The sequence below is a fragment of the Anser brachyrhynchus genome (assembly GCF_964034855.1).
Source record: "Anser brachyrhynchus genome assembly, chromosome: 1".
Lineage (NCBI taxonomy): Eukaryota > Metazoa > Chordata > Aves > Anseriformes > Anatidae > Anser > Anser brachyrhynchus.
Genome location: NC_137694.1, coordinates 157,133,801 through 157,161,732, shown reverse-complemented (window position 1 = coordinate 157,161,732; position 27,932 = coordinate 157,133,801). Strand labels below are relative to the sequence as shown.

The 27,932-nt window shown below is 41.2% G+C and overlaps 1 protein-coding gene across 5 annotated transcripts in view; it reads right to left on the bottom strand.

Moving 5' to 3' along the window:
* The window catches only part of ABCC4 (ATP binding cassette subfamily C member 4 (PEL blood group)), a 151,738-nt gene extending 124,254 nt beyond the window's left edge, over nucleotides 1-27,484 (bottom strand). The window contains exons 1-9 of one of the 5 annotated variants that reach the window (XM_080606012.1): nucleotides 27,280-27,472; nucleotides 15,251-15,361; nucleotides 12,919-13,039; nucleotides 12,177-12,254; nucleotides 12,030-12,080; nucleotides 8,258-8,347; nucleotides 7,656-7,819; nucleotides 4,060-4,185; nucleotides 1,052-1,301 (exon numbers count right to left, since the gene is read on the bottom strand). In XM_080606012.1, the coding sequence (XP_080462138.1) occupies nucleotides 1,052-1,301; nucleotides 4,060-4,185; nucleotides 7,656-7,819; nucleotides 8,258-8,347; nucleotides 12,030-12,080; nucleotides 12,177-12,254; nucleotides 12,919-13,039; nucleotides 15,251-15,361; nucleotides 27,280-27,353 (1,065 nt within the window). In that variant the 5' untranslated portion in view covers nucleotides 27,354-27,472. Of the gene's footprint in view, nucleotides 1-1,051; nucleotides 1,302-4,059; nucleotides 4,186-5,387; nucleotides 6,172-7,655; nucleotides 7,820-8,257; nucleotides 8,348-12,029; nucleotides 12,255-12,918; nucleotides 13,040-15,250; nucleotides 15,362-27,279 lie in introns of those variants that run through there. The other 4 variants (XM_080606013.1, XM_080606011.1, XM_080606014.1 and 1 more) reach the window with 4 other exon arrangements.
* Between the last annotated feature and the right edge of the window lie 448 nt (nucleotides 27,485-27,932).

Sequence of the window (27,932 nt, the reverse complement as noted above, 5' to 3'; positions counted from 1 at the left end):
ATCCAGCATCCCAAGCGCTTCTCTCCCCTCCCGCAATTTAGTTGAAGCAGTAATAATAAATGTTACTGCCTACATTTCACCGTGGTGGTGATTTTCACACATTAGGCTTTTCTATTTCCATTTGCATCAACTTTTACAAAACGCTTCTCTGAAGAGCAACGGTTACCTGTTTAATATACGTGTTATGTGTAGGCTTAGTACAATCAGAAATTTATCAACAACAACAAAAAAAGATTTATTATACTCAGACACATGGAAAAGAAACAGGACGTTTTTAGATACTTTCATCGATAAATGGCATAGTGACACTCTGCAAAAGCACAGGTACACCATTTCTGCTTACTCCATTCTAGACAAGATTAAGTTTTTTTCCCCAAAAAAATTAAGTTCTAAAATAGTAATTCTGTATTTCAATAGCTTGATGACTTGGGACTTCTTAAGTCTTAAATTTAAAACACGTTTTGCGTTTAAATGTTTCACTCGTAGTTTATGCCAAAGTATGAGTACATACAGCAAACATTACTGTTTTATTCAAAACACCACACTAAACACAGAAAAACAAACAAACAAACAAAAAAAACCATGAAGTCCTTCTGCCAAAAACAGCAGCATGTTCATCCTTACTGAGCCTTTCCTCCAGTATTGAAAGCAGCTACAGGACACCAGCTAGGGCTCACTCCTCCCCTCCACAGCCGACAGGGTAGTGCAGTGCACATGGAATATGAATCCTGCATCTCCCAGCTGCTGTTTTTGCCATCCATATTTCCCGACTTACAACTCCCAATTCCAACATATTTGCACACATGATCCTCTTACTTCAAAAACATCTACAATGCCTCATTGCACTTACTTTTCTCCTACATTTCACCTCACTCTAGAGCACATTTCATGGGTTTCTGCACGTTTACACAGGAACACATTCAGTTGCAAAAGAGGTTATTTCAGTAAAAATCTGAAACTCTGCGAAACTAAAATAAAGCTGCATTTTCTGGATAAAACAATGTTAGAATAAGAGAACAAATCCACAACCCATTCAAACCAATAACCATACCTTGATTCGTCGTATGCTAACCACTGCCTCGGATACTCTCTCAACAGCCGCAGGGAAGAACAGAGTTACTGTCAGTCTTACTGCACCGTACAGGGACACTGCCACGAACACCCGGCTCGCAGAGATAACGTTGCCAAGTAGTACATATGCCATGAAAGTCATGAACACCGTTATTTTGCTTGCCACAAAGAAAGAGGCTAAGTTTAGTCCTCGAAGGTAGGAGCTTTTCATAACCATGGCAATCTCCTTCCTAAAAAAATGCAAAATATAAACATTCGCATCAATCCCTCTCATCACAGATGCCCTCAACAGTAGGATGAGGGAGACCCCACTCTCAAGATTACACTTTTATGTCTTTTCTTCCCCTTGCACCACCCCAACTTGCACGCGAAGAACTGTACTCAAAAGTAACTGTAAAGAAAGCATAGCATATGGCAAATAATAAATGATAATTTAAAAGGCTCAGGAATTGAGGAAAACAAAAATTTAAGATATTTAATATCTTGATAGCTCCTAGGGAAAAAAAAAAAGTATTCTTCAGGGACAGAAAATCAAAATACTCTTTTCCTGTTTTTGTCAAACTAGCATTTTAATTCTAATTCTAACCTTTTGACTCTTTCTAGATGGTGAACAAGAGCAAAGAGGAAAAAAAACTTCTATATAACAGCCAAGTATCCAGCAGTTCCTTATCCTTCCAATATAAAAATCCAATAGAGTTCAGTCACAAGCTCTTGCTAACATGAATACATACTCTGCAACCTGTAAAACAGGTCAACTTCCAAAACATTAGGAGTTCACCCGTGGCCCAAGCATTTACCACTACTCAGCTGCTGTTCCTCAAGCTGGATCACAGGATTTGCAGTATTTCCTTTGATCTCAGCCTAAATCCTTCCTGATTCGGACCCCGCGCCTGGCTTCCACTGCTCTGGGAGCTGTGGTTCATAATTCAGAAAATACAGCTCTGTGAGGCCAGCTGTTCTGCCTACCATTTCCTCAGCTAACTAGTACCTGATGTACGGCACAGACACTGAAGGCCCCCTGCAGCAACTGATAAAGCTGCTGATGCATATGTTTTCTATTTCCACTTTAGTTATACTCCAGTTTCCCCTTCTATATGACTCAGGTCCAGTCCTCAAAATGTTACTGCACTATCTACAATGTGGCTGCCTTCAGGTTTAACTTCTTATTAAAATAATAGGTTTTCTTTACCAAGAGAGCCATAACAATTTGCTCCTTCCCCACATAGTCTAATTTTACCTGAAGTAACACAGAATTTTACTAAAAAAAAAAAATCATATTTTCTCTTCACAAATATTCTGGCAATTCTTAGGGAAAATCTTAATCACTTTGATTACCTTCCACTTGGAATTATATACAAAGATTAGAAAGTCAAATTATGATTATAGCACTTGAAGTACTGTCGGTTCTCCCTTACGGAGAGAAGGATGCATGATGTACTACTAGAAAACTAGTTAAGCAACTTTCACACTATACTTGCCAAATTGGCTGAATTGACAGACTTTCAAAGGATTTCAAAGACATTTTTTCAGCTTAAGGGCTCGCAATCTCTGATCTCTTCCAGAGTACGGTGAAAGAACATTTGTACGTAAACTATTTGAATTGGGTCTAATTCAATTACTTCTACAATCCTGGATGAAACTCTTTTCCCACTCTCTAATAGTCCTTAATAATCCTCTCGCCATCTGTGGATAATCACCGAGTCCTTTGTGCTATTCTCTGTAAGTATCAGATAATTACAGCCCACCCGTAGGCCGTATGTGATACACTACACTGTCTTACGGCACCGAGTTGTATCAGAGGAAACTAATATGGACAGCCACAGGTAAAAACAACAACTGAGGAGTTCAGACGTCATCTTAACAACTACCAAGGGCCACTGTGAAATACTGGGCAATAATCACGTGGATGAATTTAAGACTGCTAACAGTTTTCCACAGTGTGGTGAAAGAAACAAAAGAGGGCTCGAGACGTGCTTTGGTAGAGCTCATTTCTCTCCGTCATTAAATAGGAAACCTCTAATCCTAATGAGACATTGACTTTCATAATGTGAATACTCCCACTGAAGTAGCTTTCAATAAACAAATACACTCTCTGGCTCCATGCAAGACAGGGAAGCCTTCAAGCAATCAAGAGTATTCACTCAGCAGAGGATCCTATATATACACTGAAGAAGAAGAAAGAGCTTTCTGTGCGTGGGAACAAATGTCTCAGGGAACGTTAGCAAGTCTGCAAACCTGCACACATATGTATGTAAAGGAAAAAAAATCAATTAAAAAAAACGGAACTCCAAATAAGTTAATAATAAATAAATGAAATCAAAGAATCTATGGCAGGATAACAACTCATGTTGGAGAAAGACTTAACATGAAAACTAAGTGATAGGAAATACCTGAACTCCTGTCACGTAAAAGAATAAATAGTGTTGAAAAAACAAGTTTACGAGTAGCTTTTATCCAGATTCTAACAGACCTCTAAAATGAAATGACTCCAGAGTCAGTTGGCCTTGCCAGCTGAACAACTAGAGAACTTCTGAGCTGCTTTCATTCTGCTCTCCACACTTTTCAGATGGTTTGAGCAATACTTCAAAATGCAGAAAGTGGAGTAGTATCTGAGGATGCTATTCACGTAGGACGTAAAGTCAGATTACACGTATTTCTCAGAAGAGAGAAATACTTATTGGTTCCTTTCCATTTGTTTAGGGGACTGTGAGGATCTTCAGCTACAACTATTTTATTATCAGTTGCTGTTCTTAAACACAAATGTAAAAGGAAACATTAAAAAACACATTTTATAAATATCAAAAGATTTTTTCTTCTTCTGTCCCCTTAGGATATATTTTCATTCCTTCACTCTTACTATAGAAAGTTTAAAAGACCAAAAAAGTTCAAGTAAACTTCTCTCCACAGCACAGAATAATGCATTTATTGGCATGTAAAAAATGTAAACAGATATAGATCATACACCAAGCTGTATTTTCCCGGGATTACCTTCTCAAACCACTCACAAGTTCCGCAAACGATTTTTCCCAAGCATACATCTTTATTATCTTCATGCCACTTATGACTTCATTCATGGTTCTAATCCTGACATCTGTAAATGCAGCTGTCTTGCTTCTGTAAATAGCAGAAAACAAAAATTCTCAGATTCTCAAAAGAAGAGACACTATTTATAATCACATAATGCATTCATATTTAATTAAGATTTTGCTCTTACTTCTAGAGGGTTCATATAACCACAATTCCATTAAAGAACCTTCCTAAAACAGTATCTCACAGATGACACGCAGCAGACAGATTTAATATGTCTATCAGTATTCCTGGCATTCTCTATCCTCAGGGAACTGTCAGTTGATTCATTGTTCAGAATACTATGTCCGTTTGCAGCAACACATGGTATTCCTTAAACAACGTATTTTTGTATTAAAAAACACAATAATAAAACTGCCAAATACTAAATTTAGAACTAAATGAAAAATTGAAAAAGTATTTTTTTTAAATATTGTCATTTTCAAATTTCAAACTTATTCTCAAAAGGCTATCTTGATTTAATTAAAGAAATTGGCCTTGGCTTGTGTCTTTTTAAGGTTAATTCTGCTTGAAGTAAAGACTACTTAGTAAGAGAGCACGAGCTATAATTTAGGAGAAAAAACAACTATCTAGATTTGTTAAGTAAAGAAATACTATATAAGTGTTAATTGCAATTAATGCTGAATTCAATATATCTATTCTAATCTCACATTATGTTTGCACTGATAAACAAACTAGAATATATATATAATTAAATAACAAAGTCACAGTATTAATTAGGAAAAAGCATTGAAAGTTAGAAGCCATGTAATAAATGCATAAACCATGCTAATAAACCATATTACAATTCTGAATTCATTCACGTAGATAAACATACTTAGCACATAATGAGCTATCATAAGCTTTTTTTTAAAAAAACTTTTTTTTCTGCTAAATTATTTGTATCTAATGAAACTTGGAGATCATATTAAAAAAGAAAAAATTAAAAAGCTCTTTCAAATGGCTTGCTTGGTTTTGTCAGTTTAATTTGTCCCCCATAAGGTTTCTCCGTTGCTCTGGAAAAGATAGCCACAATCAAAGCACGTCAGAAGAAAGTTTAAAATGATAAGCAGTCACCTGAAATTCTAACTTCTCAGCACCACTGATCTACAAATGTTGGGATGGCTAAATCAAAATATTAAGAAATATTCGTATAAGAAAACTGATAAGAAATAATGGAAATTAGTCCTAATATAATCACAGCTTCTTGCTATGACTGAGGAAGATCAGTTACCCTAACCCAACCTTACTGGCATGGAACTAGAGTATCTTTTCTAAGTTCTTTTTCTCCTCTTCTGATCATGTTTGACATGACTGTTCCACGTATTTTTCCTTAAAAAAAAGAAAGAGCTTTAAATGAGAACATTACAATTGCATGGCAAAGCACGCTAAGAGTTGAGTTCTTCTGAATATATAAAAAAGGGTCTTCAATCCAATACTTGAACTATTTCTCAAATAATATAGCATGTCATGTGTATTTTGTACAACATCTGGTACTTGTGGAGGTAAAAGGAATACTGTATCATACCGTGTATACCATTCTACAGGATGTTGGATCTATTTCTACAAACTCCTACAGCTAACGGAAGAAGCATCTGTATCATAAACTGGTGTGGACATGTGTTTATAATACCAGGTCACAAGTGCATTGCTGAATAACAGCACAAATTAGCTGCCATGCTGAGTGTGCCTGGATTTTAGCAAAAGCTTTAATCCTTAAATCACTTCTTCATAGAGTGATTTCTTAAATCCACGCAGATTCCCAGCAATCGTCATGTGAACATACAAATCATTACAAAGCTGGAATCCATTTCATTTTTTCCATTAACTCCTCCTGCTCAGTGGGCATTTGTATTTCAAAAAGATACAGAGATCTGTGCACACACATGCAAGCAAATGCATATCCAGTTAACTAATTATTTCCCTTGCTCTGCATCCAATAAAGTGGCTGTAAATAAATGGGGAAAATCCCAAAGAATGTTCCATTGCCACTGGCTAACTTTTAGAATACATACCTTATAGAAGAGATTTTTGCCACTTGTTGTTTGACCCTGGACAAGTCCCTTAATCTCTTTGTGCCTCAGTTTCCCATCTGTAAAATGGGGATAATAATGCTTACCACTTTGGAAGAGCACTTTGAACACCACTGATAAGGCACTCGTTAGGTGCTAAGTATTTTAATTGTTGACATTAAAACTAAAAAAAAAACCAACAAAACAAACCAAAAAAAGAGTGAAGTAGTTTTATACATATGCATGCACAGCACATATACAGTGAAAATGCATATGTAAGAATATATTGAAAGTGTTCTACAAACAGGTTTTATCATAAAAAATAAGAATTTGATGGAGAACACTGAATAACTCATTATTTGAGAAATAGCATGTGAGCATAGTAATTGAAGACAGTGATTACAAACAGAGGGAAATCTGTGAGTTGGTCTAATTTTGTAATTCTCAGTTCTCACTTCATACCTAGCCATGCAATGGCAATGCCAGTCTCAATACTTCTGGAAAACCTGTCTTAAAATACAACCTGAAAACAAAGAAATGAACAAAAAAACCTTACAGTAACTCACTAAGAAGTTTTACTTATCTGAAGAGCCAAAAGAAACCCACTCACCCTGAACAGAAAAGCAACAAAGATGCATAAAACTACAAAGCATATGAGTACCCGGTAAAGGAACATAAAAATATTTCCATTTAGATGCAAAAGGCTTTTCTAAAGTCAGGATGCAAGTAGAACATGATTAATTATACAAGAGAAGGGAATTTAAGAAGCCACAACATTGAAGATAATTCAATATTCCAACCTGAGTTAAGTCATTTTTTAAGGGGAAGTTACGGAAAAATAAATTAAATTTGCCTGACAATGGAAAACTACTGCAGACTCATTTTATATATATCCACAATCTAGAACCTTATAGCTAGAAACCTCATAGCTGGCACTGAAAACATTGCCACAATTCTGTTCTTCCTTTCTCTCAGTTCCTTCTCCTTTTTCCTCTCTGCATCTTTGTCTCGGAGGAGAGAAAGCAAGATCTTTAAACACAAAACTTTCAGAGCTCTCCACTGCAACTCCTGTATCATCCCAGTAAGTCAAACTTAAGGCAGGACTGACATATTGCCTTTGTAGTAACTGCTCCTTAAGCATCAATGCAGGAAGGCAGAATTCAAGGAGTTATGCAATTCTAAATCTACAAGGCAGATGCTAAAAAGCTACAAGGCAGCAACAGAAATAGCCCAACTCTTTAATACACTGGATGGGTAACAAGTGCCAGGTATTTTCAGCATCTCTGGAGGAAAGTCCACTTCAAGTCCCTACACAGGGCTTCAGAAATTTCACATTAGTAACTATGAAAAACACTGACAGAAGTAAAAGACAAAGCGCAAAACCTCACCAAATGGAAGCTGATCTCTGAGCTGTAAAATAACTCCATCTAGTCCTCAGCCAATCCAGTAGGCACATTTTCAAACCCAGGCCAGAAAATACCTACAATCCAACACATGCAACCTTACCTTAGGGAAGAAAAAAGCCTCCCGATGCAGGTTTGTATAGGAAGAAGAATAATCAGAACTGCCATTCCTGCGAGACACGATGGGCCTATTTCCATCCAGAGAAGTACTGTTACCGCTACAGCTTGAATTGGTCCAGCCCACAGGAAGTGCAGGAAAATTGTTACCTAGGCAAATACATGAGAAAACAAAAATCAGCTTTCAGTCTTAGCTAAAACATTAAATCCTAGTAACACGAAGCTGAGAAAGCACCTTTGCCTGCAGCAGGTGCTGAGGCATTCACTCAGAAGACCTGGTGAAAATTTTGAACCAGATTGACAGATTTGGTCTACGTGGAGATGCCTAAACTTCAAAAAGTAAGCAAATTACCACATCGACCTTCTTGAACCTACATGCACCGAATTTCTTTGAGCTCAGGAAAACAGCATGAAAGTATTAAACAGGCAAAAAGGAATGTTTTAAGTGAATATTTCCTTTCCCATGATATTTGAGAAACAACAAGTGTTTGTAAGAAACACTTTATCATCAGCTGTAGACAAAAGCTCAAACCCCACTCACAACTTCTTCGGTTTCAGCCCCTTGGAAAGATCTGTAAAAATTCTTACCTGATCAAATTTGTTCACGTCATTTGAAAGAAGATTTACTATTTGGCCAGTGGTAGTTTTTGCCATAGCTACGTTACTGAGACGAAGTGCCTAAAAAATGCGAAACAGTCTCAAATTGTCACAGCTTATACAGCACAGCACACTGATACTTATGAGACTCAATACACGAATACAACTCTGGGGCAAAAGATTTCGCCCAAGGGCACCATCGAAAAACCTTAGATAATGTGTTGGTTTGGTTAACATTCTGAACAAAGTCCTGAAGAAGGACATATTAAAAGACCTAGACAAGGAATGCAATAAATGCCATAAAAAACACTACCTTCACTTTTTCTGAAGTGAATAAAGTGTGAAAATACCGACACAGCAAGTTATTAAAACTAAACAAAAGAACTCGTAACTTTTCATTTACATTGCTCTCCCACCCACGTTATGAACAACAGCACAAAATTTGAACAGAAAACTCTACCCGAAGACCAAATTAAAATCAGGACAATGTTTGGCCACTCAATTCTGTTTGAAGAGAGATTCCTGACCACTGCTTAATAACACCGCAAGCTGTCTTCTGTCTTTGTAAATCAGTTAATGTCCCTTCACAAAGTGTCAGCATTTCCCTTGTTAATAGCTCTTGTAAAATCCTAAAATTTCTGGATTAAATGAATTAATTATGGATTAAATAAATGGATTAAATGAAAATTTCTGGATTAAATGAAGCACATGTTATGAAAGGCCACAATAATAAATAAATATCAAATAGTTTCACAGGCTGATAAATAGGTTAATCAGTAGAAAACAGTATGTGATTGTAACAATATCCCCCAAAATATCTTATCTATGAATATGCAGTCTGAGCGTTACTGCAGAGATCCAAACTGAGATAGCTCAAAGATGCAGATCACTGCCTGCTTCCTTCTACACCTGCTACTGAGAAAACACAGCTTTGCAGTACAGTGAAATAACAAACGAAATGTGCTTCACACGTTCCTGGGACAGGAATAGTTCACTCCTCAAAAACATTTAGCCTTTTTTCGTGGCACACTTCTACTTTCCCTTTCCACTCCCCATGTTTTTAACTATGGCTTTGATCGTAGCACTTCCAAATTCACTCTGAACATAAGGAGTACAACTGAAGATTAATTAAAGCTAACACTTCTTTAAAAAACAGCTGTAAATTGAATTTACATTTTATTTTATGTTTGCCAATTTTCTGTTTTCAGCACAAAGATCTGCTTCATTTTGTAAAGTTTACATACGGATGTGTTTCCCAGCAAGCTACCTTTCTCAAAGACAACAGGCTTTAATTATATGAACTAATGAGAGTTGTTTGTACTCTTTATGTCTTAGTTTAAACTCTGTTCTTTCTTTCAGATGTAATCGTGCAGGCCCAATTTCAATTTTTTAACCATTCTTTCCCTTCTGCACTCCCATCTCAGTGTTTTAATCTCTCCCTGCCCTAAATTGTTAATTCAAAAGCACAGGAAAAGGGGAAAAAGTGAACGTACAAAAGAATACTATAACTATTCAGTCAAATAACTCCTGACACCCTTCTGGTTGCTTCCTGTCTCAACTACCTTGGCAGCTTAAGCTGCTTTAGTGTTTATTCTGAACCTAGAAGAACTTGTACAATTTCAGTCTTCAAAAAACTAATCAGCCTTCCATACACAGTCTTTGCTTTTAAAACACAAAATTGAGTCACGCAACAGGTTCCACTTTCACCTCTTCCCATGTGCATCACCACTGTTTCTTACTGATGACAAAATATCTTGGAGTTTGAATAAGGGCTTTTTGCAAATAAGATTTTAACTTTCTAGGAAACAAAAAAAGGGTATAAAAGTTAAGAATGACTAGCATCTGAAGTTCTGCGTTAAGGACGCTCTCTCATCCATTCTACTCATCCTTGCAAATCCAATATCTTATTTACAACAGCAATTAACAGTCACCACAAAAGTGCTGGCAAATTAGCATCCAGATTTTTTTCAAAAGGATATAGGAGGATAGAGAGAACGTATGACGTATCTATAAACCTCAGATAATGAAGACAACCGATTAGTAAGGTTTATCAATGTTCTGCCCGACCTCAGTCTTCACCCTCAGGAGTAAACGTTTATGAGATGAGGGGAGATTAATTTTCCATTTAATCACATCTCTCGAAATAAGGGTGCACATTATGAACACTTCTTTTCCAAGCTTCTAGGCTTCTAAGCTAATATCAACACTGCAACAAACAACACCGCTATGTACATATTTCATGAATTTCAAACTGTGTTGCGATAATCAGTTTAGTAAATTAATACCTTAGAGATATGTTTATGTACAAGAAAGCAGTGTGCCATGTTAGAGCTGAGTTCCCAGAGGATAATTTCCAAGGTATCAGAAAAGGGAGGAGTATAAATATGTGCATGAAAAACAATCACCGCTTCCAGTGGGGCCGTTTTTACCCTCCCCACTTCACTGTTCTGCCCAAAAACTTCACATGACCTGCAGCAGCAGTCTAAGTGTTAGGTGGATGGCACCTATGTTTAGTGGCTTAAATAACATGGATTTTTTACATTCCAAATAAGCTTTACACTCCTGATCCTTTAATTAAACTTCTTTGCTGAGGCAAGCACTGGCAGGTCACTATCCCAGTAGCGCTGAAGCTGGAAGACGGGACACGTTGTTCCCTTCCAGCATCCCCAGCAGGGACTTCTTGCTTGGAAGTGGAGACAGCCTCAATGGCTTGGATGCTGCCAGCAGAGGGAAGAGGACATTTACAAACGGCTTGCGTGCTCCCCAGAGCACACCAAGGCCAGCATTTCATCCTGGATGTTGATCAGCTCCTTCTCGTAGGGTAATATCCATAACTTCTGTTCGGGGCAGCCTTGGCCCCTTCTGTAGTGGAGGACAACTATTTCTTGATCAGGGCATGCAGGCAGGAAACAACAATACCACAGCTTACTGAACACAAGAACTTCCTCATACTTTACTGGCTTTACTGCAGGAATAAATGCTCCCACAGCGAAACCAGTGAAAGGTACTAAAAAAGCTCTTCCCTATCTTACTTCTGAATTATTCTTCCCCCGTTTTTCCTTCTTTCTTCCCTCTCAGGTAAGAGGGACGCTAAAGGGACCTGCCTGTGAAGAAGCATCCCCTGCAGCCTGGAGGGGGCAGCAGCAGTACTGCGTCTCCCCGAACCTCACTGAACAAGCACACAGAGAGGGAGAAATCCCCCTAACCTGCGAAGTGGGCAGTTCATAAGCTCTGCAGCACTGCAGAATATAAATGAATCACACCACTGACTGCAAGGGGGAGAAGATCAAACAGTGAAGCAGTTCCCTGGCAACTAAGAGTGCTAAAGCAGATGGTGACAGCCAAGCACAAAGTCCTTCACGGGGAAGACACCGGAGGGCTGAGTGACTGCCAGCAGGAAGCAGGCAGGAGCCAGCATCTACTGGTCCTTCTGCCGTAGGCTGGCCACCTCCTGCTGCTCCAGCAATGGCAGGGCCTCTCTCCTGCAGCACTAGCAGGTCAACAATCAGCAGTTCCTCCTCGGCTTTAGGGCTAGTGTAATTTACCACCTTCACTACGAGGACTGAAGTGGTCATTCAGACACGGTATTAATGAAGAAGGAGCAGGAAAGCACATGGGTTCGTTTAAGATCAATGTATGCTCACACGTGTTACATTTCTACAAATGAGTAATTTCAATGGAATTGCAGGAACGAATATAACAAACATATTTTTAGCCTTCTACCTCAAACGAAATCGCTGTCAAATGCCAAATGTTTGCTTACCTTCCGATAAATCATATGACACATAGCCACCCTCAGCTTCATGCCAGCCCGCTGTACATGATAGAAGTATAAGTGGTGCATTATAGCGAGAATAAGTGTGCACACAGACAGAGCAGCTGCGTAGCAATATGCAAAATTCAAAGCTACCTCATCTGAGGGATCGTAGTTTTCAAAATAATTAATAATTTTTCCCAAAAATATGGGTTGAACTATTTTGAGGGTTTCCTAAAAGGGAAAGAAAGGAAAAAAGTATAAACAATTTCATATCATAACATGCTACCCAACTTGGTGCCTGGACAAATAAGAGTCAAGTTACTGCTGCAAGTCACACCCCGTAGTATTTTGTCTTTTTTAAGCTCTAAAACATCAGGCCAATTTTTATGAACATGATATCCAAAACAAAAATGTTCCACATTAAAATTTAGATGAATCTTTAAAAAGAACTCTCTCGATTACCAATAAAAACTTTGATGCTATTAAATTTACATGAATATATACTACAGTAGCATTTTTAAAGATGACAGATTGTGTCCTTTACAACCACTTACACACAGCAAAAAAAAAAAAAACAAAACTTCTTCTACAAGACATCCCACTCAGACACATAAAATCCAGCCAAGCATTACGAAGCAAGTCAGATGGCTTGTAATGTCTCAGAAATATTGCACTGAAATCAGTTCTCTGTTCCAAGTCCACAATCCTGCAGTTACAAATCCCTTACTCAGTTTCAAAGAGCTGCAGCTCTGTTTTACTTTTGAGAGAGTATACAAACGCTATGGATTCTCCAAACAGCCCAGCGTCAAATCACTGCTATGGATCACACAATCTCAAGAGGCCAAATTGCACATCGCTGTTAGCTAAGAAATGTGTCACATTTTACACCACTTACCTCAATCATTGTGAAAATTCCAAAAACTAAATAGGATTTCCAGTAACAAAGAATAATCGCTTTTGTTAAATGGGGTGTTTTTCCTCTCTTTTTTGCTTTTTGCACCTCTTTATCCCAGTACCTGACAAATAAAAGGTAAACATGCTGGAGGACAGAAGTAAAACCATAAGGCAATTACCTGGAATAAAAGTTTCAGACTTGCAGCAAGATTGCCATGATCACCTTTATACTCCATATTCCTTAAGAAATTAACGAGATAACAGGTAGTCATGTTTTCTTGTCCACATAAACACACTGCATTTAGTATTACAGGCCTATTTGTTCCCCTATAATTGCAAACAATTTGCCACTGTTGACTACTACTGCCTTTGATATATTTGCAGCTGATGAACCCTTTCTTTCTTTATTCTCCCCCCAGCTCAAACGGCCAGTCATCTTCGTTAAGAGCCTGTCATTGTATGGTCTCCAGACTAAGGACTGAACAGGGGCAGCATGGAGTACTTATAGGTTCTTGCTATAAGCTCTGCACGTCCCCAGAATGGTTGTGGTGCACAACCCTTTCTTGTCTCTATCACGTGCGTCCAGGAAGATGAGCGGATCAGGCTCCAGAGCAAGAGGAGCCATCTGTAGCAGTTTACTCACTTCACACTCCCCACAGCTCTCTGAAAGCAAGGATTTTAACAGCGGAGTGGCAGAGACCTCTGTGTTACCGTGTGCCTACCCACAAGTAGGACACAATCTGTTCACATTAAAATCAAAGACAGGAATAACAAGCATGACTGTTCAGTTACATATGAACAAGTATAACCAGAACCTACGAAGACTTCTTAAAGCACGCTGTTGTCAGACGAGATGTTCCCCCTTGTTTCTGGAGGCTAAGTATTTTCTGCCGGGCTCTCTGACCTTGCTAGCTTGAGGGCTGAAATAAGTCTAAGGTATGAAAGCCAAACTTATTATTTTGCAACACCACACACAAGTTTGACGCATGCAGTACAGATAAGAAAACATAACTGTTTTTTACTCTCTTTTTTTGTTAGAAGGATTATAGTTATTGTCTAAATTCTTCACAATCAGAACTGAATCTGCGTAGGTTCTGTTTGCTGGCCAGAGAAAAAAGGCTGCTTCCTTCAGTGGCTATTTATGAAATTATATTCTTTGCTTCTTGGCCAAGCGCACTAAAGAATAAAAAAGAACAAATTTTTTTTGGCATGCTGTATTTTCTACCATTTCCTGACTCATGGAAAGTGTGTGCTTTTACTGTAAGAATCACTGGAAAGTGTTCGTCTTCCTCTACAGTGAACTCCTTGAACCGCTTCAAGACACGTCCTTGGAGTTTGACAAAGATCTCCTGCTAGAAATATGTTAAAAGCAGCATTCCTATGAGTTTATCACCATCCCTCTTTCTTCAGCCACCTCAGCCAGAGCAGAGTGATGTAAGAACTGGTCATAACCTTTAGTTTCTGGATTCTCTTTGCTCCTTGAGCAGTCTCTCGTCTCAACCAAACTATTAGGAAAGTTGATTTGTTTTACATCCTTCAGCACAAAGGCAAGGCCGCATTTTTATTAATATAAAGGCCACCCTCTTCACTACAAGAGATCTCTTCTTCTAATGATATTTAACAGAAGATTGTTTGATGACCAAAAATCTCTCTCTATCGCAAGGTTCAAGATAATTTACATAAATTATTATTCTTGGGAGGTATTTCACTATTAATAGAAAAGAGAGAGAGCCTCTTGGGTCCGTGATGACATGAACTGGGAAGCAGTCTAAGAAAGGGTATTTTATTATAAAATAAAAACACTTCCTAGAAGCATGCTTTTAGATGTACATGACATCCAAGGCATTTTATCCACTTTGCCAAAAAGTGGTATATCTTCAACAGATATATGTTTATGTACACATATAGAAAGGGTACACAGCTCTCATTTCAGTTTGTTCTCCAGAACAACAAAAATATTTTTCCTCACTTTTATAAAGAGCAGTTTTTAAAGTCTTCATAGCTATTCTTCCAAAGACCAGAAGACTTGGATTCATTTATTAAGGATTAGAGCAATAAGTTGATAAAAAATCTTTTTTTTCAAGCATTCTGCAAAGTGCCAAGACAAATCATAAATGATAATAATAGGAACAATCTAATGTCCCTTCATTATGTATGTAAAGAAATGAAAGCACTTCCATGGTATAAGCTCTAAATGCTACTCCTAACTCTCCAGCATTTTTAACAGTAGACCCTGTTAAACTTTACAACAGCCTCTTCAAATTTTAGGCCATGAATTAAACCTCACCTTTACCATCTGAAATACAATGAAATAGAACAATGACTCTCCTTACCACTGCAACTCCTCTCCCAGCTTCTCTGAGGAATCTTCTGGCAGCACTTTATACATATCATCTTCTTCAAGTTTCCGTTTGTGGCCAATAATAAATAAGGGATTCAACCACCTGTTTAAATGCAAATTATTAACAAACTGATCAGCAGACCAGAAGAGTAATATCTTCACATGTTAATTTCATTCTTTTACCCCTTTCTTCCCTTCTCTTCTTGAGCATCCCTCAACATCCTCACATTTTACCCCATTTGCCTTCACAAAACCTAAGAAGTCACCCCCATTTTACAAACGTGAAGGCAAGGTCCTAAAGTTATTCAGACCCCACAACGCTCTACTTCCAGGCATCCAGGAGACGCATGGCAGAAAGAACAAAAGTGACAACACCGCCCGTAAGATAGCGCAAAAGAGAATGACACCTGTGAAATATTCATGTCTTAATGGGAACAGGGCAGCTAGGGAAACTGCAGCTTGACACTTAGCTTGGATTTCTGAATATGTGATATTTAGTTTCCTAGAAAAAGTGTGAATTTTAGCTTTCATGCTTGTTCCCTTGAAGTATTTTCCAGGTAGGCAAACACAGACAGAACCAAGAGGTCAGGGATGGACCTGTTTTGGGAAACAACACTTCTTGCACTCATGACAAGATATTTGTCTGATGTCGATTGCCTGTGAAAGTTCAGTTTCTGATGCCTAATTATTCCCTGACTTCACCAACACAGTTTTTACAAGAGCACCTGGCGCACTGTATGAAGTGTATTATTTTCTGCAAGGCATGCATGTGAGAATTCAAGGCTGTGATGGTTTACAATGAGGGCACTTATTTATTCCCAACCACAACAGTGGTTACGAATACTCATCAACTAGCTTTGCATTTCTTGCTCGGGCATGCTCCAATTTAATTTGGTACGCTGGCTTATGAGAAGTTTGTCGTTTAGCGTTAGAGAGGGTGCCGGGGTAGGATGAATGCTAGAAGAGGGGAACCAGGGAGTTTCTTCCAAGGCAGAAGGGTCACAACAACCTTCTTCACAGGCCCCATGGCACGACTGTATGAGACAAATGTTTCTCCTTCGCTACTCAGCATGTTAGCACACAGTATTCATGTGACTCATCCAAGGATTAAATCTCTATCCCTAAAGTACCATCTTTGATGCTTAACAGCCCTTTTTGAACTCTTGGAAGGAGTACTGAGGATCTGTATCGTATGAGAGCTGCTAAGTCCTCAGCGCACGTTAAATGTACAATTAGGAATAGAACATACTTGTCAGACAAGTCTGCTGCTTAGACTGTATGGCCAACGCAGGATCAGGGCCCAAATCACTGCCACAGCTTCTCTAAAGGTCCTGACCAAACTTCATGAAGATCCAGAGTTTCTGCCTGGTTTGACACAGATCTCTGCATCGAGACACATCAAATCTGGGGTTTGACACTGAGCGCCACTGAAAGAGCTCTTCTTTGGCCCCAGCTCCTGCTACCGGCTACAGGTATGAAGAAAACATGAGGTAAACAACCTCAAGGTCATCACAACAGTTTCTGCCTGCTGGATGGGAGAGGCTTTATTTGCTCCAGGACAGTCACGGGAAACATCTGCAGATTTCAGCCAGCTCCTGTGGCTGATACCAAGTGTTTCTCCTCTTGCAGCATCAGTACCAGCTACAGCATGCTCCACGAACAAGCCAGAGGGCTGCTTTCTGACAGTGGGTTAGGGAGCACGTAACCTTCCCTGGATCCTTTAGCATCAGACCCATGATGAGGGCGCGCTTTCAGGTAAATACAGGAAGACCACAGAAAGACTGTGACCCTACTTGAGAAGTGACTGATGAAACACAACAATCTCGAGGCTACAGGATTGCCAGAGGGTCCTAGCTTATCCTTTGGCCTGAAACTCTCCAAAAAACTTCCTGACGGTACCCATATCTCCTCTGAGCATGTATGGTTTGTAGCAAGTCCCTCCTCTCCCCCGACTCTACGTGGTCCACATTAATTAAGTACTGTATGAGATTTAATATCCAAATTAAGTAGCAAATGGAGATAACAGTGGAGGGTAAAAACTGCCAAAATCTCAAGTTTTTCAGACTCTTAGTTCCACTCAGAAGTACCACAGATCCAGGGCTTCTTATATCTTTCCATTAGTTAAAACTATGATCTTGAAAACAATCATATGTTCCACTATAACATCAATTTTAACATCTAAAAAGGCTACAAAAGCAACCCAGAGCGTGCAGAAACCCATGGTAATTTGTGTTGTGACTCTTTTAATATTTAGGACAACATGGTGAAGACTCAGAAGTCCACAAATTATGGTGGGATTAGGAAAAAAAGCTTAATAAAATAAAAAGTAAATTAATTAATTAAAGATCAGCCATTGCTGAGCTTCCCAGTGCTACAGTGCTTTCACTGTACTTGATGTGTCTCTAGAAGAGTTTCTGCCCAATGGAGCACCGAGCATGCAGCCAACACTTACACACTTAAAAATAACTTTAGATGTTGGACAGATGCAGCAGGATAAGTCATAGTCTTGTGTTTTTGTGGTCTTGCTTTGATTCTTACATCAACCTCAATTAAAACTTTACTTCCCAAAAGCCTCATAATTAACACATGGATGATAATATTACCTTCTCAAGTCTGACTCCCTTCGTATAGATTGGAAAAATACTCAAAATCTTGCAGAAACCTAAAACAAACATCACTCTTCATCTGATCAAGTAAGGCACGGCTACGTACACTTCCTTCTTTTAATATGTAAATAAAGTTTACAGAATATCTACCAGAATCATTTCTACATTGTTCAAAACCCATTTAAGTCCCTACACATTTGTGATACATACCTTTGATTACACTTGCTTGCTGTCCCCCACAAACTATTGATCTTTAAGAGGTATTGCTAAAGAGGTCTTAAAAGTATGAAAGCTTTTAACAGTATGTTGTGTTACCGTAGACTACACTTGAAGATCTTTGGAAGACAGTTAAAACATTTTTCTTTTCAGATTACGCTTAGAGCTTGAAGAGCTTTCAGCCCAAGAATGAGGTCTTCTATTTACCCACCACAGATTCTTGGTATGGCAAGAACAACCCAAGTTTCTCACTGATGTGTCCTAACTTCAAGCTGGAAGGCCTACTTTCAGACAGAAGACTTGACATTCATATTCAGTCATTAAAGGAAGAATTTCCATCGGGATGCAACATACGAGGGCAGATTACACCATGTGGAATTCTCTATGCTGAGAGCAGAATTGAGCCCATTTTTTCTCACACAGCCCGTGGTTACTCAAGTCACACATTCCTAACAGGAAAACGAAACGGCCTCTTCCCTTGCCTGAAGGCTCAGTTAAATTAAGGAGTGCTGTAAGAGGACTGTTAAAGGAAGTCGGAAATAGAAGGCAATTGCCTACATAAAGAATATCCCTGCAACATTAATAGTCCAATGTAGCCATAAAGGGAAGACGGCTCACTATAGTGGTGTATCTGTTCTGTCCAAAAAGATATCATCTAACATTGATCTCTTCAAAGACGGGAGGGAAAGGCCTGCAGAAAAGTAGAATCTGTCATGAACACAGAAAGTACACAAGCTACATTATTCTTTAATAAAAAAGCTAAAAAAAACAAACAAACAAAAAAAAACACATTAAGACAACTTAGAGAAAGGGAGGGAATACATGGACAGTGATGCAAACTAGTTCCCTCATCCCAAGCCCATAAAACATGCTCACTCCTAATGTACGGCCTGAAGAAAGATGCGATGTGGTGGGAAGGAAGAATTTGCACCTTAGCCTCACATTTCTGTATTCAGCTTATTCAACTTGAACAAAAATAGGTGTGTTTAGTCATCATCTTCAGTTTCAATGGGTACTTTCCTGTTTGCTAAATATTTTGAATAATTATTTGGTTCTGTTATATCGGCCAAGCAGCACCTCCTTTTAGCCACTCTTTTGAAACACAGCGCACACACGATGCCTTTCAAAGAGCACAGCCCAAATTTTTGCTAGCATAAACTACGCACAAAAATGGGAACACTTGGAAGAATCCTGAGTACCTTTTGTTCTGCAGGGAATGCCTCTGTTCTATCAAGACGATTAGCTGATCAAAGACATCAGCCTGGAAAGAAGCCCAGAATTAGTCCCTGTTACTGCCAGAATGCTGATGTCACCAGGCATACAGATTTTAAAAAAGGAAAATAAAAACCGCTTGGCAACCTGGTGCAAACCCAAGAGACAGCCAACTGCAAAGCAGTAACTCGCTGCTCTGACCCCAAAAAGCCTTCCTCCTCTACAGCAGTACCTTGGGCACTGATAAAAATATAAAGCCATCCATTTCGGAACCGACAAAGACCATAACATAAACATTCGCTTCCTGCATCCTCCTGCTCCTGGGCCCTGACATTACACGCCCTGTAACATTACAACACAGTCTACCAGCCACAGTTTACTTGGTCGTTCAGGAAAGCGCTATTTTTTTTACCAGCTGTAATTAGAACAACTACACCAGTACTTTGGAAAGACTCCACGGGGTCTGCAGAAAAAGCTAAGAAATAGTTTTCTAACCAGTGTAAGAGAAGTGAGATTCCAAGGGGAGGTATCGAGCTTCCTCACCAAGACAGCACGGCAGAGAATCAGGCCCTGCTATCCGAACGGCAGGGTCGTTATGCAATCAGAATAGTCACGCTACTCTGCCCGATACATGAAATAAAACTTCCTAAATGAGAAAACTTCTACATCAGGCTTGCTAGCGTCCCAAAAGAACGCCTTTTTAGAGAAGGAAGAAATATTACTGGCAGGTAGACTAAACTAACAGCACTGCCCTGTACACCTGGTTCACTGACCCAGGGACAGGACTTGCTGCACCCCTTCTCCCTCTTGCAAACGCTCAAAAATCAACATTTTCACACAACCAAGCAAGGTTGTGGCCACCTGAATCCGATGGGTGTCAGCCACCCCCTCTGCCCAGGGCCCCCATTTCAGCCCAGCCCCAGTGACACCTCCGGCCAGGCACCGCACCTACCCGCAGCCTTGTTTTCAGCCCCCTCTCAGACCGGCCGGGGCCCAGAGCTGCTGCACCCCCTCACTGCAGATGGACACCACTACTGACACCCCAGTTGGGGTACTGATGGGGGTACAGTGAGGGGACTGCCGGGACAGGGGCACCCTCAGCTCCTACACCCCTCCTGCTGCCCCCCCACAGTCGCACCCAAGTCCATTGCCACGACATTACGGCACCCTCAGCTGCACAAGCATAAGGTTTGGCTCTCACCAGTTTCACAAATGCCTTTCATCACTGGACAAGTTAGAAAAAGGACCACGTGGACTACTCTTCTGATTAAGCAATTCGGACTGAAATTACAAATAAAAGGAAAAAAAAATAATGAAGTTGAACTTCTGGGTAATTTTACAGTGCCCAGTAAAAGCCACATCCTGTGTACTCTCACCAGCTAATTCCTTAAGGAGGTGGTTTACAAACTGCATTTTCCCCATTCCTCTTAAGCCTATTTGTGCATTACATTACAAGCATCATCTGTTTATACTCAACGTCCAGTTATTTTTCAAGAGTTGCACAGGGGAGTCTTTGTTTACTCAAATTCTTCCACACCACCAGGATTTCACCTTCTTGAGCAGCTTGGAAGCACTACTTCAACCGCTAAGCTCCACAGGAACATGCGTTTCTCTTCCTTCAACAACACACTTTGGAGCCCTTTTTTTGGTTAAAAAAATGGTGTTTCCTCACGGGACCTTTTGATTACAAATCCACGTCACTTATCCTCCATAGTTTAGCTCAGGTGCCTTTTTGTACTGATCATTACCCAACTTCATGAGGTGACTCCAGTAGGGCTACGTGCTTGCTCATAGCCCAGAGGAGCACTGTCGGGATGGGATGTACAGACAGAAGGACACACACAGTCTTCAGTCATATTTTGCAGGAAATCACAAATGTTACCGCACCAACCGCACCATGTGATTTCTTTTTCTATGCTATCACTATTTCATATGCTCACCCATTCTCTTCAGTAAATTGCCTTTTCCCACTTCCCTTACCGAGGCAGACATCTACGTTGAATAAGGTACAAGAATAAATTCGGGTATTTCTTCAGGTGGTTTTCAACCACTGTGTTAGCCACAACCTCCCTCCCCTGCTTACTACAGCTTAAACAGTAGATTTTCTCGCTGCTTACAGAAGAAAAAAATAGGAAAACACTGAAATTAATTCAAAGTCATGTTGATCCCAAAAAAAACCTTTAAAGACTTCCAGTTCCAATGCCAGGCTGTATTAACCTTTGCTATTCAGCTTCATGTTGTCTTCTGCATGGTTGCTTTTTCACAGCACAGCGTAAGCAGCTCAGCTGCTGGAACATCCACTTACCGATGCTGACAGTATTTGATTGCACTTATTGCAGGCTATTTTCATGTTGTTCAGCTACACCGCCAGGTACAAAATATCTGATTACTGTAACATACTTCCTGAAACTCCATATGGCAAGAAGTATAAACAGAGTGAGGGACGAGAAAAAAGAAGAGAAAAAAACACAGGACACGCTGCCATGCTGTGGCTGCTATTTTCTGTAGAGCCTCGGAAGAGGGAATGGAAGGTAGCATTACCTTTAACTAGGGCATTCCAATGAATTCAAATTATTAAAGTATTGCTTCCAAATCTGGCATCCGCATGCCAGGGAGAACATCAGATGTACCAAAAATTTGATAAAACGGTCTCAGGATTATGCCTTATAACAATAAATTTAAGTACAAGCTATTTATCGAAGCAGGGCCTAAGTAGTTACACAGAGCGAACAAAGAGAGTTCATCAGCTTAGCAGAAAAGAATTGGTCATCCAAACAAGTTTCTAACTTCAGATTAACTATTGAAACAATTTAGTTGGAATGGGCAATGTCTTCACCATTCGAAAACTACAGCTGAAAACTGTTATTGCTCTGTTATATACACGCATGTACGTGCTTAACAGAAGAAAAAAGCAACCACCACCACCGCCAACAAACAACACAATCGATCTAACCCTGAAACCCAAGTTACTCAGAAGGTCTACAGTTGAGCGTAATGGTCTCTGATTTCAATTTCTGAAAGAAAACACAAGTGATGAAACCTAATGATGAATCAAATGATGAAACCTAATGGTAGCAATTTCTGTATTAGCTTCCTTTTTTACAAGTAATGGTAAGAGGGAGAATTAAAATCACTTGTGATTCACACTGATCTTACTAGTGGTTGGATGACACGGATACAAAAAAAAAAAAAGATTACGCTTTTTGAGTTACCTGTCTCCTTCACTCTTAAGGCATTGAAGAATTTTCTAGAACTGAACCAAAAAATCATTTTTGGAAAAAACAAACAAACAAACAATACACAACAGTACAATGCGCTCCTATTTTTGATGTTTTTCAGGGATTACAGCAGGGACATTTTCTCAGAAATGGTACAGCACGCTTTACCTGGGTCATTTCAAAGGCAAATAGCTTCAGCGCTTTGTTATACTTAAATTGTTCATCTAATTGCGTATCTAAACACAGATACTTACTGCAGATAGCAAATGCCAACACTCCTATACTGTGTACACACTTGCCATAGTTAACATAGTCTACACGTAAACTATGATTGTCAAGCAGTCTTTTCTTCTTTATAATTCAGTTATCTTGCAATAAAACAAACAAAACTTATAAATGGATGCAGTAGTTCAAAAAACTGATTCAAGTGTGACTACAGATAATTTAATACCTAACAAGTGAACAAACAAGGCTTTTTTTTGTTAATAAATGATCTTCAGTCTTCTTTCAACTGGGAGGAAAAAAAGAGAAATAAGTCTGATTTCACTCTTTGGCTACTGAAAATGCATTTTCTGTTCATCTATACTGAAGATGCTTACATATTTGTTTAGAGTTCCCTACAGTACCACAACAGTCCTGCTAAAAACAAAAAAAAAGCCATCTCCAACCAATAAATGAACTGAAAAATAGCTATCTCAGATCTTTTTAAAGTGGAAACCGATAGGAATTATTAACTTGTGGCATTCTGAGTGGAAATTCACCAGATATTAGTGAAGATATCACATACACCGCAAAGCCTGATGCTGTTTGATATTTTCATTTGTTACCTGCAGTAAACTTAAAATCCTCACAGGCAACACTATTCAGCTGACACCATAAGGTGTACCCATCTGTTTTAACAGCAGCATTGCCAGACCCCAGCTGGACCTTCCTAGAAAGGCAATGCATTCCTCGTCTAACTTATCTCAGTGCAAGGCAGGATATGCTTTTGAAGGGAGCCAAGTCCCAGGACTAAAATACAGGTGACGCCTGCTCAGAGGCCCACCTGAAGCAGTCTGGGGCCCTCCTGACTCTCAGAGGAAGAAGTTCAGAGGAGTGTGTAGCTATGTACACTGGTATAAGAGGGGTGCACGGCACGACTGTATTGGGTCAGACAAACAGCTACACGTTGTGCAGCCATGGCCACAAAGCTGGGTACCTCCGTGTCTGTGCTTACCACATTCTGGTCATGCTTAAAACCAAAGATATGCTTTGGTTTTTTTTCTTCTCCCACTATGCTGCAACTCAGATTGGTGAAGAGGCCATAGATGTTTTGTCATTTTCCCTAAAGCCCTTCCGTAGTAAGCCGAGAGCAATGTTGTCAGACACCAAAAGGTGTTAAAACAGTTACTTATTCCTTGGAATAGTAACTGTGCAGATGCCCTGGAAAAAGATCTCAGTTGTGTCGCTGCAAGGCTGTGTCAGATAATTATTCTTATTAATACGTTTAACTGTAGTTGTTAAAAATATATTATAAGTATGTGAAATTTAACAGGATTTCACTTTCTTTTACTTCTCTAGACAAAAACACTGGATTATCTTTTCGGGGTGTTCCAGCTTGCTCTCCCTTTCACATTATTAATGGCCTAAAATTTATCCAGCCTTTCAAAAATCTTGTTGTAGCATGTTTTATACCTTAATATTGAAGCAGATTCAATGCCTGAACAAAAGACTACCTAGAAGTCCAACTACTGTACAGCTAGAACTTCTCTGATAATTCAAGGGAGCAAATAATATACACGAATAAAAGTACACTAGCTACTTGAACATACGAACTCGAAGACGGGATAGTAGTTAGAAAACAGAAATACCCTTACTGTACACAGTTACTGATTTCATAATCCTGAACCCCCACAGCAGGAAAAAAAAGATGTGAAAAGTGCTAGTCTCAACTTCATAAAGTATGAAGTCTAAAGCATTTCAATCTCCAAACACTTTCCACAGCAGAATAGCTGTTTAAACACGAACAATGCTGAACTGAATTGCCTGTTTTTTTTAAGTCCCTCCAAGAAAGAAAACAAATCCTCCTATCAATCCTTCAAAGACCTAATTCTCACCAGCAAGCTGAGCCAGCAATAAAATAAATCACATAGATGAAGTAAATCAGAAATCTGTCTGAGTGCTGCTAACTATGTGACTAGCAGCCAGAGCTCCAAGAAGTCTGGTGAGCACGGGAACTTGTGACTCTGAAGGTCAGTAGATATAGTAATAACTGCAATATCCAAAACAACATTTTGTGTTTTAGTAATCTATACTATTATATATAATTCAGTGAGAGAGATGGAAAACAAGGATATTTTGCAACTACCCTCATCTTCATACTTCCGTCATAAATAGTTTTTTTATTCTCATAACATCAAGACTAGCATTACACAAGGGATGCACTGTAAAATAACAATATTCACACACAAATCAGATGCTCTTCTTTCCCATGAATGTACTACTAGAGCATTTAATGTTCATCAAGCTCATACTTGTCAAAGTCACAACCCCAAAAGCAAGAAGACAAGCTTTGAACAATGGGAGAAGAATGTGTCTTCAGCCTACACACTCATTACCTTAAGTTTTACAATTCAATGAAAACATGACTTCTTTTCTTCCCCTGTGAGTTTGATCCTGTTTCTGCAAGGCTGAATAATTTTAGCTTTTCTTCTACACCGCTGGCAACAAAAGGGGGGGTGTGCTTCCTTACAACGGCAAAATTGCACTTTTGAAGCTTTTTGGGGGAAAAAAAGAAGGAAAAAAAAAAAAAAAAGAAGGACCTTTGCCAAGCTACCTGCAATGCCCTACCTTCTGTCCTTATTGAGAATAAGCAGCCAATGCCCAGGATCTGGAGAGCAGAGCGGGCACGCCTAAGCAACCACATGGCAGTGGCTGCTGCTACACCCCGGACAGCCCTCCTTCAAGCACTGTTTTTCCAGTTCTCAGCTGAAAACACATCTGAACATCCTGTGCGAAGCAGCAGTTAAAATGAAGCAGTGCCTCAGCAACACTCACACGGCCGTCTGTCAGATGCCATACGCTTTGTAGAACAGAAGAACAAATCTTAAAGCAATCCTTAAAGTTACCTTTGTAGCTAATGAAGGGTGTTTTAATACTTTTTTGATTTCAAGTAAAGTCTTATTAGCTTGCAGGAAAGTGGCAGCCCCGACCCACTCAAGTTAAGCCACTGCAGCCATCATTTCAGCTGGAATTTTCACTAAGAAAACAGTAATGCTTTCTGACTAGCAAATAACAAGGATATACTGGTGTTTTTGACAATTACATGCAGCACAGGTCAGAGAAGAGACTTTAAAAAGGCATATCCACTGCTGACTGCAGACTGCTCTGAAGGCTTGACAACGAGCATACGGGGCAATTTCTAAAGCTTTTCCCATCCTTTCAACCCTTTTTGCAAAGCAGGAGCCCTACAGTTTTACGCCACCACCTGATGAATGAGAAATGTCACAGACTGCAAAGCATGACGTCCCTGGACTTTCAGCAGGCCTGTCACCCCACGTGCACGGGGTTCCACCTCGTCCTGCCCTTTGCACACTGAGAACCCACATCCGTGGCTGGGGTAAGGGGAACCCGTCAGGCGCTCGCCTCAGACTCGAGACAGTTAAATTATTCTGATCTTGCTGTTGAGCACCTCACTGCAATGCACGGCAATGGATTAAAAAAGAAAAATACGTAAAACTAGGATGACAGAAGCAGCAGAAGAACTAGCTATGAACACAGCCCACTTCCTTTTTCACATCTAGCGGGGTTGGTTTTGGCAGAAGCAGCGGCAACACCGCAAGATCCCGGCAATGGCGAGTGAAGAGACCAAAAGCAGCCCAGGAATGCTACGTGGCCAGCCCGGGCTCACCCCTCTCTGCCTGGATTTCCTTGCAAGGTTGTTTCCAGCGCGGGCATCCCTGGTGCTCAGAAAGAAAGCGTTAAGTCATAACACCGAACTCAGGCATTCCTACGCAAGCATATAACCACTTTTCCACCCCCCCCCCCCAAAAAAAAAGTACCTTTGAGGACGTATCTGAGCTAAGAAATTTTCAGTTAAGGATTAGTTGGGACTTTTAACATCCCCCTCCCTTCCGAAAGGGATCCCTGCACCTGCTTGGGGGATCAGAGGGGGTTTTTCACCCGTGTCTCAGAGGTTTCCAGAAGCGCAGCGGAGCCCCACGTGCCGTGCCCCCTCTGACACCACGAGAGCAGCGGTTCCTGCTGCGGGAGGAGAAGCACACAGCACACACTGCTGTGCGCGCTCTGCCCCGGCACACGAGCCCGATACTCTCCCACCTCGCCTCGTGTGTCTTTTCCTCCATCAGCTCCGGCATGCCAGCCTGGCGCTCTCCCATTTCACCCGGCGTGTCCTCTCCTATTTATACCCCGAGGCAGCGAAACCGCCGGGCCGCAGTTTCTCGCTGCTTTCCGACTCCCACCCGCACCGAGACCCCCGCTACGAGGGGCACAAGCCTTGCCCCAGCAGCCAGCCCCCTGCGACCCCCGGCACCCCCAGGACCGACCCCGGCGCCGCCCGGGGCAGGCCCTCGGCGCCTCCCCGCGGCTCTCCCCGGGGTCACCCGGGGCGACGCCGCCACCTGCGGCCGCGGGGCTGCCCGGGGCGGCCGGGACCCGCAGCCGGCCGGGACGGGCGACCCCATCCCCGCCTCCCTCCCTCCGTCCTTCCCCGCACCGCTCGGCCGGGCCCCGCCGCCCCCCACCCCCCCCCACCCCTCCGCGGCGCTCACCAGAAGAAGAGCCGGGAGCAGAGGTTGGCATCCCGCAGCGGGTTGGGCTTCTCCTCGCGGGGCACCGCTTCCATGCCGCCGGCCGGCCAGCCTCCCCCCCGTCCCTCCCTCCTGCCCACCCAGCGGCGGCCGCCGCGCTGCAGGACCCGAGGCCGCTTCTCCCCGCGGCAGCCGCCGCCGCTGTGCCGCCCGCCGGCCGGCGCCGTTTCCGGGAGAGCCGGCAGCCGCCTCGGCCCTCCTCCCGCCGCACGACGCCTCCTGCCGGCCCGGCTCCCCCGCCGCCACCGCCCCGACACGAGGCCGGGCGGCCCCGGGGCTGCGCGGGGGTGGGCGCCGAGCTTGGAGCCCGGCAGCGCCCGAGCCAGAGGCGTGAGGGCGGAGGGGGAGCCGGGCTCGTCGTGGTGGCCCTCGGGCGGTGATGCCCCTCCAAAACACCAGATGTGGAATCACAGAATCGTTAGGGGTGGAAAAGCCCTCCAAGCTCACCTGGTCCAACCATCCCCCTACCAGCAATGTCACCCACTGAACCATGTCCCCAAGCACCACGTCCAACCTTTCCTTGAACACCCCCAGGGACGGTGACTCCACCACCTCCCTGGGCAACCCATCCCAGTGCCTGACTGCTCCTTCTGAGAAGAAATGTCTCCTCATTT